We start from the raw sequence: 15425 nt of genomic DNA on the forward strand, positions 1-15425 counted from the left end.
TAACTCCTTATGTTGTGGGATGTTTGTAGCTGTCAATCAGAGATTAGTACTGATGTAGTTTGAACAAATAAAAATCCACTAATATTATTTTCAAAATTGGATTAATAGAAGAGGGTTCTCTTTAACTTACAGAACTGTATTCTTAACATTTATGGCAGGTAATAGTGAGTGAGTTTTCCATGAGTGCCATCACTCTGTATTAACTGTGGCTTAATATTGTGGAATATTAATATTGCTCTGCTTTACATAAGGCTCCAACTGCTTACTTGTTACATAGTGTAAATATTAAGAGGTCCCCTTGGACTTCCTGTAATTTATATTTCTTATTGAGTAAGCTGAAAATGGTGTCAGATGTTCATACTGCTTTTTCATGTCCATTTTGATGAATCTATTTATTACTTGTGTAATGAGTAGTACACATGGTTGGTTAGCCAAGTTATTGAACTTCATCAACCTTGGCTGAAATTCACAGTGCATGTGAAACTTGTTGTAACATGTAAGAAATTACATCTGGGCTAAAAGGTTCAATAATGATTACTGCTTGTAAGGGAATATTTTCACAAAGGGTGGGATTGAGCTGTGGGCCTGTGTTGTACTTTCAGGTATTCCTTTTACAGAGGAAAAACATATCTGTAGAACAGGGAACCTTCCTAGGTGATAATTCTTGTCTCATCTCCAAGAGCTAGAAAGACTTTTCCACTTGATTGCTATTCTGTCTTTTGAAATATTTAATTTCACAAAGGTTTTTTATATTATTATATGCCTACTTCATAGTCCAGAGGGAAAAGACCTTTTGCATTATTCACTTTGTCTTGCTGCAGCATTGAGATTTCTCTTTTCATCATTTTTTGTCTTCATGTTTTGAAAACTCATTGTGCTTCAAGAATTGTTTGAATACATGCATGTACATCTGTGTTATTCTGGAATGCATGCTAGATGCTGGAGAGGGAAGAGGTTGCTAAATGCATTTTATTTTCTAATGATAGGATCTTCTGAAACATGTAGGGGCTTTTCTAGATGCTGACAATTCTAGTTATAGTCTGTAGATGTAAATTAATGTGAAGCTCTTGTCTTACTAGCAGAAAAATTTTAGTGACTACCTCTATGCTAAGCAGATCCTCAAGAAGGAAGAATTTCAGTATCCTATGTCCCTTTTATGCTTCTTATGCTTGGTTGTGTCAAGATGCTATAAGGTCTTGAAACTCAGATCTGAAAGAGTAAATCCTCTATTAAGAAGGAAGTAAAAGGACACAGGTAAAAACCTGGAAGACAAAGATCAAAATCCTGACATAATAAAAATTAATTTTATCTTCAGAATTTGTGATGCCAGAATTTTATCTGAATTAGAGAATGAGAATAGTACAGTGAGAAAACAACTGATCTTGCACTCATCCAAAAGTCTACAATGCACAGAGGTTTTTAAAAGACAGTGTGTGATTTATGAAAATAAATTTGTCAAGTGTCACATTCTTTCAGGAGTTCTCAAGGGAAGACCGTCAAAAACAAAAGTACCTTTGTCTTCCTTTTTTTTTTAATAGTTAATGGTATTTGCAGTTTTTAGGTCACGCATTAAGCTCTTATGCCTTTCTTTTGTTTTTATTTTTCTTCTGTGAAGGGGATATTTTTTCTTCTCCTTTTTCCATTTATTCTGTTAGCTTGTCATTTAAATATGTGAAATCCCTGTAGCTTTATGTTCAGCTACATAACCTCAGTATTTTTGTTCCTGTAGCATCCAGCTGGTTTTGATTTCTTGCAGTATTTCTACATTGTGGATTTCAGTACTTCATCTGTTGCTTCAGAAAACTCCCTACAGTCTGTCTTCAAATCTGAATAGTTTCATAGTAATACATTTTGTTTCCCTCAATTAATGATAGTTACCTTAGTCACTGTTCCTAAGCTCCTATTCACAGTTAATATCTTTCTTGTATTAAAGATACTGGTGAAGTTAGGTTTTCTGATTGTTGTTACACTTTCTTGGTAGAAATAATATGTGTGAGAAAGGAGTTGTCCCAGTTCAGTTCTGGATGTATTTATTGAAATCTTGTTCATGCAGTGTCTCTCAAGGTTCCAAATAATGAGTGCTGCTTAGATTTCTTTTTTTCATATTTTTCCCAGGTTATGTTATCTTTGCAGAAGGTACCTCCTCATTATTTATTCTGTATACAAGCAGTTTTAACACATTACATTCTCTAATTTTTTTTTTTTTAATATGAAAATCAAAATCATAAAACTTGTAGGGCATTTTCCTCTTGTGGTAAATAGTCAAAATGCTGCCTTTGTGCAAAAGATTTACAGTTTAAAAGTTTGTGAGGAGGTTTGCTAATTCTCCTGTATCACAATCAAATTGAAGGAGACAATATCACATTGTGTATTCAGATATTCAGGAACTGTAGAGATTCTGGTCATGTTCCTCTCGTGCCCCTGGCAAGCATGAGCAGCATGTCTTGCTTCTGTACATTTGTGCATTGTAGACATTGATTGTGCTATTTAAGATTTGGAGAAATGTGTTATTAGACTTATTTTATTTATGGAGCAGTGTATGGATGCAGTAAATGACCTACATTTACAGATTATGTCCATATTCCAGGTTAAAGTGGGAGTTGGATTGTTCTATCACAAGGTACAATATATTTTTCTCTGAATGCTATTCTGATTCGTCAGCAGAGAGTAATTAAGATATATTAAGAGTAGAAAATACAGTAACTAAAAAAAGGCTTTTTTAAGAAAGCCTTATTTGTTTGGGTCTGTGTCCAGCTGTGAGCAGATGCTGAGGGGTATGAACTTACTCTTGCTTAAAGATTTTTAATTCTGAAGGTAAAATTGGATTATTTTGTGCCTTGCTAAGCAAAGAGAAGTGCATAAAAACATGCATGACCCATTTGGCAGCATGATTTTGGCATTGTGAGTGAATGAAGAGTGTGATCTGTGAGAAGGTGTCTCACTCTTTCTGAACTGAATCTGTGGTCCAGGGAATAGAGCCTGAGACGTCTTGGTTCTGCTCTTTGCATCTGGCACTTTGAACACTCACCTCTGGCAAAACAAGAAGTTGTGCATCTGGAATGTAAGGCAGAGAGAGGCTTCATAGTAGAATGGAGGAAAAAGCTTGGTATGGAGTGTGTGACTGTTACTGGTCCTTTGCTTTAGAGGATGGTTGTCACTGAGCTCTTGGATGGGCTGCTGGTGTTCCAGCTGTTAGCAGATAGACTTTAAATGTCTTCCAAAAAGATACAGATTAATTTTGGTGTGGGAAGGTGCATGGCATGTTTTCATGCTTTTCTTGAAGGCGTGGGAAAGAGGTTTTAAATTTTTTTTTTTGCCCATGGCCTTACATTGTAATTGACTTCTAATTCTTGCTTGTTACCCATTCTCCTTGCTTTTGTGTACGGACACCTTTTGTTAATACTGTTCTTATTCTCCATCTTTTGTTTCAGAACTCCATCTCCTGCCTTACTTTGTCTGTTGGAGCCACATGATGGATCATTTGAGTTACATAACAGCTTCCCACCTCCCTCTTCCCTTCGTAGTTTAAAGCACACCCAAAGGTTTGCCAGTTCTGAACTAGAGAGACCAATGAACTGCGTGTACTCAGGTCTTTCTGCAGGATCCTCAAATGACTTTTATTAAACTCTTCCTTTGCTGCCAAACTAAACAAATTGTCTCATCTTGTATGGCCCAAAGACAGAGGTGGGTGGAGACTGCCAGAAATCAGGTAGTGTTGTTTTAATTTTCAGTCTGTTCCTTTCCCCCTGATACAAAATGTGAGCTCCTTAGAACAGGACCTGGCTCTGTATGTTTGATTCCCTGAGATATCTCTTTTTTTCTTTGTAAGCTGAATTGTGAGCTTTTTAGGACGGAACCTTGTTTTATTATTTATCTGTAAAATATCTAGTGTGCATTCTAAAATCATTCACTGTTTGTGTAACTGATATAAATAAATATCAAGTTTGTTTTAAGAAAAAAAATTGGTCCAGTTTATGTTGTAGCACTTTCTCTGAATCTTTACATAACACTGAGCATTTCTCATGAAATGAGATTTTTTTTTTGTGATTAAAGCTGGGAGGATCTAGCACTTTAGCTGACAGCACAGTATGTCTTTTAATTATTCTGCCTTGGATGAAGTATTCCTCTTTATTGAATTTACTTCTTTTATTAACATTGCACTTTTGTACTTGCCAAAAGGAGATTCAAAACATGCAACTAATTTTTTTATTATGTTTAATTAGGGCTCAGCTCAGCAGTACAGAAACCTATGATAACTTTGGCTAACAGAGGAACAGAAGTGTACTTGAAAATAAGCTAGACAATTTCTGGCTTTTTTTCTCCATTTTTGCTTTGGTGGGAAAAACTGTTGTGTTGCCAAAAGCTGCTGCTGATGGAAAGAGCAGTTTTAGAGAAGAAGTGTTTGACCCCATTTCTCTGAACTTGGAACTTTTTATTTAAAAAACATCTGATTAAAAATAAAATCCGAGGAGAGGCAGTCATAGATAAAATTTAAATTCTCTGGGATTTTTTCTGGTTACTTCAGTAAGTTTGTCTTAAGAAGGTGTGTTAAAAGTAGCAGCAATAAGGGAGGAAAAAAGCCCCAAAGTTTTGGAAAGGGGTGGGGGCATGCAAAACCCCCACCCCTCCAAACAGCTTTTAAAATGTAGTTGATGCTGAATGTCTGATCAGACATAGGTTCCATTAGGAATGCTGTGGAGGCTGATATTTTTCCAGAACACAAACCCTTCAGGGGTGTGTGGATTAGGTAGAAATTGAAGTCTCTTTTCTCTTGGCCTTTGCTGATGTTGGGTAAATCTTTATGGTTTGTGTGTGGGACTGATGTAAGTTCTGTTGCCACCACCTCTCTTCAGCTCATCACAGCTTTGCTGTTAAATAAGAATGAAGCTACAGCAGCATGCACAGAAATGTTATTTCTTTCCTTAATAATGTATTAAAGTACTGGTATTCATAAATAGTCTGGCTTTATTTAAGCAAATAAACTAAGGAACTGGTCACTTACCTACAGCTGCTAAACCTTGAGGAATAATTCCTGCTGAGACATGGAGTGCTCTAAATGTCACAGCAAATTTGACTGCTCAGACCTGATCCAGGTTTCATCAAGATGCTGGTTTGATGTTGACTTAGATTATGGGCAGATCTCTTGTTTTCTGCTACTCCAGATTTCAGTTAAATGTTTAATTTGGAAGTGTTTATTTTGGAGTAAAAATAGAAGTAGTGTATTAACATAGCTACAGTCTAAGAAAATATTTTTTTATTCCTTATGAATATAAGCATTTATAATTCTGAATAATTTAGTATTTCTACTAAAATAAAGAATATGTGTCACACTAAAATAAGTTCTTATTTTGAGATGAAGTGCTATTTCAGGTTTCTTTTAAAATGTGTGTAACTCTATTTGAATTGGTAATAATACATTTAAATACACTTTCAGGTGGAAAGGTTTTTTCTGTTAGAAAATGTGAAGTTGTGTGTTGAGTTCTTCTTATTCAGAGGCCTGTCTGCCTCATGATATGTTATCTGTTACAATGGAAAAAAATTGTATGCAAACAGAAAAAGAAATTATTTTTTAAATTCTCCATAAACATTCAACGGTAAAACCAAATGCTAAATTTTGATGTGTTTTTTTTTTTTTTAAATACAGTAGTGGATTTGTGTTAGGAAAACTGACTGCCTTGCTTGCAAGAAGCCACACTGTCATATTTGAAGACAATCAAATGAAAACATGAATTTATTCTATGCTTGAAGAAACACTGAGAATATGAAGTTCAAAGAGAATTTTCCGTAGTTCCAGATGTGAGGCTAAGATTTGAATAGTTGTGCTAATTTCTGCAAAGTTTTTTAGTATAGGTAAAATACCATAGACCACTAGACTTAGCACAATACCCTTCAAAAGTATTCAGTAAATATTTGTTTGGGATTTGGTAGGAGCATGATCCTGTAATAGATAAAGAAATGCTAGATGAAACATGAAGGCTTAGAGGTTTCTTTTTGCTGCCTTTTAAAGGAGTGTATTTTATCCAAACAGAGCTTTGGGATTGGTTGAAATGGAAGATGCAACTGAAATCTGAACTCTTTTCCCCTGTGATTTTTGGTCACTGATGTACATCTAAAGCAAGGAATAGGTATGAAAGAACTGGGATTTGACAGAAAATTTACTTCTTATCTCTGATTCTCCTTCTCTTCCCTTCAGTTTAATCCCTGGCCACTGTTCCTCTATTCAGGCATCTTACACCACCTGTTTGCATTTAGATGACTTGGGAAGTGATAAAGAATCTTGATTGGGATGATCTCTGCAGTTTAGTATAAAGTTTCAGTTTTGGTTTTGTCTCCCCTTATATTTCTATTAGACTGTTCTAAGGCAATCTAACTCAGCTGAAAACCACTGTTACTCTGAGTGGTCTCTTTGTATTTCAGGGGCAGACATTCAGTGGTTGGTGGGAATGGCCTTGACACAACCAAAGCAAGGTCTTACCTTGGGACATCAGAGGTAGCTTGGCTGTGGATTTAATGTGCTGCACTCTCACTCCAGGACTCAGTCCAGGCTGGAGCCCTTGGCTGTTATTCCAATGTTTTTATTGGGAAGAAGCTCCTCTACACTGTGAAGGATCAGCAACGTGTGCTTGGATCTGCTGTGGGGCCTTTGGGTAGCTGAGATACTCATCAGGGTTGGGTGAAACGACTCAAGTCCCAGCTTCCTTCATCTCTGGTGTCAGGACATTGTCAGTTTGGGTTGGTGGATGTCTTTGGGCAGTGAGCTGGAGCAGATACCAGGTCTGGTTGCAACCCCATGGCTCTTAGTTGCAGCTTATTTGTGATGCATGTGCCTGACATGGTCCCTGTGCTGGATTCTTTGTTACTTGCAGCACCATCAGGCACAAATTCAGCTTTCTTACCCTCAAATGATGCATTTGAAATTTTTTACAGCAACAACATGCAACAGTTGTTTATAATCCCATTAATTTAAGGGTGTTTTACAATGTTTGTTTAGTGTCACGCTCCCTTCAGAGGAAACAAAATATTTTAGGGTTTTGTCAGTGACAGCAGCAGTGCACTTACTCTTAAGAGTAACTTGGCCTTACCCAGGGTAGTGTATTGCAAAAAAGTGTAAGGAGTAAGTGTATAGTTTTGGGTTACTTAGATGGAAAACAGGACCAATGCATTACTCATCCTGTTTCATTTGTGTTGGCTTTTTCTGTGCTTCATGACTCCAAGAAAAACACGTTTGTCCAATTTACACACAAAGGGAGACTCAGGATGTATCTTTCATATAAAATCACACTTTGCAATGAAAACTATCTGTAGTGTCATTGCCTTGTACCTGTAAACACATGGAAACAATGGCAGCATTAGTATTCTGTGCTCATTTTAAATTGAGTCTCTTAAAACATCGTAGAGCTTTAGTTGCTTGAAAACTTGCATTTGGAGCAAGTTGAATAATGCATCTTAAGATTTTATCCTAAATATCCGTACTGAAGCAGAGTGAGGCCAAGGAATCCTGATGTGGAACGTGTGGTGCTTTTTTGGCTCTGAGGGTGTGAGTTTGTCAATTATGTGATATTTTGCATGTGCCTGTGCAAGCTCTGTTGGATGTTGCACTCTGGATCCACCAGCACAGGCAGCAGTGATCCTGGTTGCAGAAGATTCTTCTCTAAATCACACTTTAGTGTTGGACTATTTCAGCCTGAAAAGAATTCTTTATCGCTTTATCTGTAGCACATTTGAATCATCTTTACTCCTCTTCTAAGGAAGTGTTAAATAAAATGAACTGATTCACTCTCTCTGGTGTTTAGGTCTTCCAAATTTGAAGAAATCTAAGTGATTTCTAGGACACAAGTATCCTTTTTGTTGATATGTAGTTCTTTTGAGTCCTCAGAATGAGAAAACAGTCTGTTTGCTGAGATGCAGCAGTTGGGATCAGAGTCTGTTTTGAGTTTTAAGGACTGTTTGTTGCAAGCAAACCCTGTAGGCTTTTACACTGAGAACTGAGCTGTTCAAAAGATGATGACATCATTGTGTTTCAAATGTGTTGTAAAGGACAGCTCCAAGGTATCCTGGAGTATTTGGGCAAAGGTAGAGAAGCTGAAGAAAGCCTGCTATTGTCTAAAATGTTTTTGAATTTTTTTTTGTGTATTCAAACCTCCTTATATTTGAAATAAAGGAATGTTTAAAACATGTAAAGGCGTGGTGCAAATTCCTTACAAAATGTCCCCCGGTGATTGATGGACTGTATGCTCTCTGTTTAAACACAAAATCGCTGAAATACTTTTCCACTCGGTGAATCCCTTTCTCTGTTTTATAGAGGACGTTGCACCATTGGACAGAGCCCTGTTCTCATCTGCTGTGTGTTGACACAGTGTAGCTGGCATTAATTGAGCGATGCTAACTGCTTCTTAATCGACACCATTAGCTGAAAATCTGCACCCAAATTCAGTGGCAGCAGTCGACTGCAGATAGCCAGGAATTGAAAGTGAGAGAATTGAACAATCATGATAGAAGATGAAGAATGAAATTGAGGGCTAATTTCTGAGTCTTTCCGAACGAAAGCTGTAAGAAAGGGCTGAAGGGTTTTAAATGTCTCTAGCAAATCCCGTGTGCTTGTAGCTCTCTTGTTAGTTCTGCTCCCAGTCTTTGGGTTAGCTGGTGATGTAGAACTGTGCCATAATGTTTATCCCCATGTATGTCTTATTCTTAAAGAGGATTTTCACTTCTGAGTGTCGGATTAGAGCTCGTTCAGCCACAGCACCAGCAGCAAGAGTAGTCGGTCTCAGCACAAACTTGAGATTTCCAGGGCAATTGCTGGAAATGAGTTTTATAAAACATTTGCTCAAAATAGTTTATTTAAATACTCCATACAATGCAGTGATTACTTTTTGAAAGTGGATGTTAGTTAAGTATGTTATTCTCCTGTCACATTTGGGGGAAGAGTCTCTTTTACTCCTTGTAATTAGTTGACCTTGATGCCCAAGTCTGTAATTGCGCTGTTTTTCTAGTGTAGTTTTCCTTACTTTTAAAACCTCCACAACTAGTATGTAACTTCTTGGCAGTGGGCTCTGCTGTCTCTTACCTAGGTTAAATAGCTCTGCAATAGCCTAATGCTGTGGTACAGGGAAGATTCACCCCTGGAGAATATCACTTATTTATTGGAAAAGAAACTAATGTCATTGCTGTTAGCGTCCCCTCACTGTGGAAGGACTGTGTCCCTAAGTGGTGGCAGTCTCGGATTAAGTGAAGTATTAAGAAAATCTTTACTTCTTTTAAAGTTCACAGAGTTACTTTTGTGGGTAGAATTAAAGTTGCTCTGGTTCCTTAATTGTGCATGTCCCTTACACAGTTATTTAGGCTTCTCTTTCTATGTAACCCTGCTCTGATATTTTTCAAGATTTTACTCTTTGGGTGTTTATGATCTTTGTGGTTTAACTTTGGTGTATGAAACCACGTTCAGTCTTCATTGTGATTGAATGGTAGTTTTTATAAAGAGGTAAGATTTTATTTATAGAGTTTAAATAGTTTTGTACTTCACTCAATCCATGTGTTAGGCTGAGGTTTTAAAATTTACTGTATATTGAAAATATAGCTGCATTTTGCTGAAGAATAAATGCTGTCGACAGACATAGTTTAACAGAGTGAATCTGACAGGAAATGTTTTCCAGCCTGCTAGAAGTTTTCCCTGTCTAAGGGAAAAGGGAAGCTTTACCTGTCTAAGCTTTTTGGTACTGGGCGGGGGAAGAAGCATTAATTTTTGCAGAAGAACCAGAGGGCTAAAGCTGTAAAAAGACTTGGATACTGAGGTGCTTCCAGTTTCCTCCTTCAGATGTTCCAGTTAGAAGTTGCATGTGTATCTAACTGTCCCAAATAAAGTGCAGGAGTGTTTGTGAATTAGTTTAAAATATGTGTGATGGGGAGACATGTCAGCACTTCACCTGTGGCAGCATTCAGATGGAGGTTTTTTTAGCACATGATTTCATGTGAAGATCAGAACATGTCAGCCTAAGGGTGAAGAATGGCTCTTTGAAGCTCAGAGAAGAGCAAGGACATCCTAAAGAGAAGTGCTTAACACTGCTCTCCACATTTGTAGGGAAGAGTCAAAATGGCATAAAATGAGCTAAACTCACAGCATGTAACTTACTTGGTTTATAATGAATATGAAGTTATTAACTATAGGGGAGAATGGCGTGGAATTTATTATTTTGCACAGTTGATTATTTTGCACAGTGTGACATAGAGTTAGCAAAACACCATCAAGCTTTGCTAATTAATCTGGCCACCAGCTCTCAATCTTTGTTTAACAATAGCAAAACTATTCCCAGGCATTCCAACAGGTTTTTAATAATACAGTCAGCTAGTCAAAATAAGTATTCTTGTGCAAAACAAGAAGCATAAGAGCTAGCTAATGGTACATCTTACATTAGTTACATGAAAAATTCTAGTTAAATATGCTTAAAGTGGAATTAGGAACAAGGGAAATCTTTGCATATGCTGTAGCTGAATTCATGTGCATGCAATGAATTATCCAGGTAATTAAAGTTGCCTGGTGCAGTGAATGGCTTTAAAGGAGATACAGGAAAATTGCTTGGACTTAAATACTGTAAGTATGTAATTGCAGAAAATTGTATAAATTTGTCTTGCTGTGTGTTGTTTCTATAATGTAAGTTATGTTTTGTGCTGTAACTGGATTTCGTTGCTCCAGGGTGTTTTGGAAGTGAGACAGCCCATCTTCACAGGCTTCTTGGTAAACAGTTTTTAACAGGAAATCATGAACATGCTTTAAATGTCATAAAGCTAAAACAAATGCCTCTTCTCTTTGAATTCTTCACATACTCAAATTGTTGGGCATTTCAGTTTGATTCTTCCTTTCATAGTTTAGGCTTTTCTAATTGAACTCATTAAGGTGTGCTATGCCTCTTTCAGCTAGAAGGCAATTCCTGTCATTGGCACAGTTCTCCATGGAGATGGACACCCAGTAATACCATTAACTGTATCACAAATAAGTAGTAGCTCACTCCTGGTAGAAACCCAGGTTCTGGCTCAGTCCTCTGCACTTCATGGGCATTCTGCTCTCCCCAAAAGTCCTCATTTTCTGTTGCAAATTCTCACAGATTTTTTTCCCATTTAGTGAAGTTTTCTTTGGACCAACTTTTACGCAGCTTTTCATTAGTGAATTGAACAGTGAAACAATGCTTTGTTCCCCCTGCCACGGGTGGTCCTCAGATTGATGACTCTGAGGCCAACTGTGCATCTCAAGAGCCCTGAGCTTAGTTTTGGGTGCTCTGTCACTTCCAGTGTGAAGTTGCCAGGCACAGTGGCTGCTCAGTCTCTCTGTGTGGCACATTGTTCACAGTCAAACAGGGAAGGAGCACATCAAATCCTGCCCTTCTAACGGCTGAGGACACTGGTAGACAGAAGTTGAGTCTGTTTTTTGAAGATGCCAAACCTGTTTTGCACAAAATACATGTGATTATTGTCCGAAAGACCTGATCAAATTGAGGTGTCTGTGTTTCTTCATGTGTGCCTTAAAAGCTGAGCCAGGTGACTGTCAGGTCACAGAGTGCAGGTAGCATAGCTGCACTTCAATGTGTGGCTCGTGTTGTCAGGTAATGTTATAGCTCTGTGTTGCTCCTGGGATGTGTTTGTGACTCGGACCATGTTTTATCCTAGGATTTGAAACTGCCAAGTCCCTGGCCCTGCACGGGGCGTGCGTTATCCTGGCCTGCAGGAGCCCGGCGCGAGGCGAGGCGGCCGTGCAGCGCATCCTGGGGGAATGGGTGAGTGCACAGCGGAGCCTGCACGGGCTGGCTCTGCAGGCTGTGACATCCTCTGTGCAGTGCCAGCACTCACACACAGCACTGCCCTGCCAGAATCCCAGCAAGAAGTCATTTGTCTTATTTGGTAACGCCCTGCTCAGTCTCTGGTGCATGGGCGATAGAGGTTTTTCATTCCTTAGGAGCGTTGGACTGCAAGGTTTGATGTGCTGTTATCCATGTTGTTTATGGATGCTTTGTAAGGGAAAAAAATATGTTTGGAAGAACCACTGAGGCTTGATTTGTAGAAAAGGACATTCCAGAACCAAAGTGAATAACTACCCAAAGAAGGATGGACACAGTCCTCCAAAACAGCTGCTGTTTTGCTCATAATTTTTCTATAGTGAAAGATTTCAGAGGGTCATTTTTGTACTTTTCAAACACAAGAATGTTTCTCCTTTTCTGAGTTCATCAAGCTCTGCAGCCCTGCTGCCAGGCTGTCATAGTGGTTTTTTCCTTCTAGCTTCTATCCACTTCCTTTCATTTTTCTCCCATTTTTGTCATACAAACACCAGCTTTTCAGTCCCATCTATTGCCTTGCTGCTCTTTGATTCCTTTCCCTGATCCCTATTTAAAAAAAAAAAATATCTTCTAAATCTTTTATTAAAATATATTCAGCTGTCCTAATTTATTCCTCCCAGAATCATTTATTTGTTAGCAAGGATTGCAGGCTACTTTTGTTTGAGCTTGCTGGGATTGCTGACTTCCATGAGAGAATGTGGTGACATCTCTACACTTGTATGAATGAAAGACCAATGGATCAGATTCTTGGATTTTTATTTCTTTCCAGCTAAAATTAGTGATAAGTGTTTTGCTTTTATTTCCTGAGCTCTCAAAGTATTTCAGCTGCTCCCAGATGACATGGGAGAGCACTCAGTAGTATTAATATTTACACATAAGTAGTCTAAAGATAATTATAATATTTATTAATGGAAAAAAAATGGTGCTTATTTACGTGTATTTCCAGATAAGTGATGCTTTCAATATTGCTAATTTTTGTAACCACAAGTTTCAAGAAGAATCAGTCTTTGGATTTAAGCCTCTTTCTCTTGCCCAGATCATATGAATGATTTATAGTAAAGCATTGGTTGGTTGGTTCTTTGCTGCTTTCACCCTATTAAAGCTGTTTCTAAATTTTTTTTAAAAATTTTTTTAGTTTTTTTTTTAAATTTCAATAGCATAGCATTCCAAGAGAATTCCAACAGAGGCCAGCATAGTGTCTGTTCTCTTTCAATAAAACTGGATTTGGTGATGCTCTGTTTGAATTTGATAGTCCCAGTCCAGCTAAATATGGCTGTTTATATGGGGTTTAGCTAACTAAAATTAGATAGTGGTGAACATCTTTTATTTGAAAATATTCCATTACCCTCTTAATCCTAACCAGATCTCTGACCACTTTGAAGACAGTGGGAGTTCAGAATATTTGTCTTAAATACCTGTATTATCTCACCAAAAGTTAATGAGTTGTTAATTGAATGAAGAACATTGAAGGTCAAATTACTTCAGAAACACTACATTTATTTGCTAACAGTTTTTAAATTCTAATTGTTCAGAAAAAGAGTCTCATCTGTAAACTGGTAGCTGGAAAACCTTCAATGCATCTTTGTAATGGCTTTGTTGTTGTTTATTGAGAGGGACTAATTAACTTTGATTATTGCACTAATATTATGGCACTTTGACAGTCCCTCAGATTTATGACTCTGGGAAAATAAACAAATGAAATGCAGGTGCTGGAGCAGAAAGAATAAGTTATTACTGAACTTTAATTACTTGGAGTGTGTAACCAGGAGAGAATTAGTTGATGAATTACAAGATGCTTAAAATTTACATCAAATTGTAAGCAGTCTTGAGGAAAACAAACACAAAAACCAGCCCCAAAATTAGTTACTGAAAACAAAGAGACAAAGATTAATTTGACTGATTTGCTTCTAATATTAAAATATGGATGTAAAATATTAATTTTTAGCTTATAGGTGTAACTACAGGAAGTTGTTAATTGAAAATCCTTTCCTGAAAATTAGAGGGTTTAAAAAAATACCAACAACCTCTGCATCTGATTGGGATGAATTCTCAATATGTAGCTGCAACTGTTCTGCTAGAAAGAGCTTCAAAGCATGCATAGAATTTTATCTCTGTTCCTAGGGAAAGCAAAACTATTGAAAGGAAGTTGATTTGCTTTTCAATTTGGAATCAATTGAAACAAAAAACACAGCTGGTTAGGTTGCAGTCTCATGTTCATGGTACTCAGGTAGTATTTTCAGTAGCAATAGTGCTACCTGCTTGTTTCATGTTTTCTTGTAAATCTTTGAGATTAAGTCCCCGAGCTGCACTATTAAATACAATGTTCCTCCAGTAATTTGAGGGGTAGAAATTTGATGAATATGTTCCTACTCCTCAACTGAATTCCCAAACCTCTTTTCATTTGCATGAAGTATGATCTTATAACAAAAAAACCCCAAACTGTTGCCAAATGGAGTTCTAGTGTGTTTACCTGTCCTAAGTGTGGGATTTTACTATAAATTGTTGTAATATAATTGGTATTTCTATAAAAACATGTATATTACCAGAAGCAGTGTGTACCCTGTGCTGACTTTTCTGTGGGACAGTATCCTTTGGTACTCAAGGTTTAGATGTTGGACACAGAATATTTCTTCTTCCATTCTTTGTAGATACAAAAGAGTTCCACATACTTTGCAAGAAAAGAAAATAGTTAAAAGTGTGTAACAGAGCAGATTATTATTGCAAATTTTGATACAGTTATCTAATTCATGGCCTGTATTAACTAGAGCCTGAAATATATATGGAAAAACTCTAATTTTTAAAACCCCAACCTCTCCCAAGCCACAACAAAACAAAGCAAACTCATATCAAACCTAGTGTAATGCAGCTTTTAAAATTGAAGTACAGTGTATATAAAATAACAGTAAAACCACCCAGCTGGGTCCCTTGGTGAGTCTGTTTGTGACATCCCAGTCTGGAATGCCACAGACTGACACAGCTCTGCTCTGGGCCTGTTGCACTTTGAAATCAGTTGTTAGGCAAAAAATGGAGTTTCAGTTTGTTTGTAGTGAAAGCTGAAAATCAAGTTCATAAAGACAAAATAGGATGGCTGAATGGCTTGGGAAAATCCAATTGTTAAGATTTAGAGTAAAAAGCAGGAATAATGGGAGAAAATAAGATTTTTTTTCAGATTAGCTGCCATTATGTTTAAAAAGCAAATGAAAACTGATCTTAACTGGCTGTTGTAGACAAATCTAGAGGACTTTCTTTGTAACAATTTATGCCTGAAGAGCTGTTTTATAGGGAGTTTGAGCCATTTGAGTAGGGACTACCCACATAAACTTGCTAATTACTTTGGTTAACTGACATTTCTTTGCAACCTGCAGTATTCCAGTTATTTTCTTTCTAAACTACAGCAAAATTTTGCTAATATTGCAAATAAAGGGTAATTGCCTTGTGTAAAGCATTGTGACAAGTTTTAATGTGATTGGTCTGGCTGGTCTATCAAATATCATTTTTATGGAGGGGTATGGTTGATTATATTGGTGCAATCTAATGTTTAAACACAGCCATATATATAGACAGAAAAGGGAAGAGAAAGTATGTAAAGGCAGCAGATAAAAA

At 37.2% G+C, this 15425-nt stretch overlaps 1 protein-coding gene across 1 annotated transcript in view; it reads left to right on the plus strand.

The window, feature by feature from the left end:
- Nucleotides 1-15425, plus strand: part of WWOX (WW domain containing oxidoreductase) — a 483433-nt gene that overhangs the window by 12566 nt on the left and 455442 nt on the right. The window contains exon 5 of the mRNA XM_021541209.3: nt 11659-11765. Coding sequence (XP_021396884.2) covers nt 11659-11765 — 107 coding nt within the window. The remainder of the gene's footprint in view (nt 1-11658; nt 11766-15425) is intronic.

The sequence above is a fragment of the Lonchura striata genome, chromosome 13 (assembly GCF_046129695.1).
Source record: "Lonchura striata isolate bLonStr1 chromosome 13, bLonStr1.mat, whole genome shotgun sequence".
Lineage (NCBI taxonomy): Eukaryota > Metazoa > Chordata > Aves > Passeriformes > Estrildidae > Lonchura > Lonchura striata.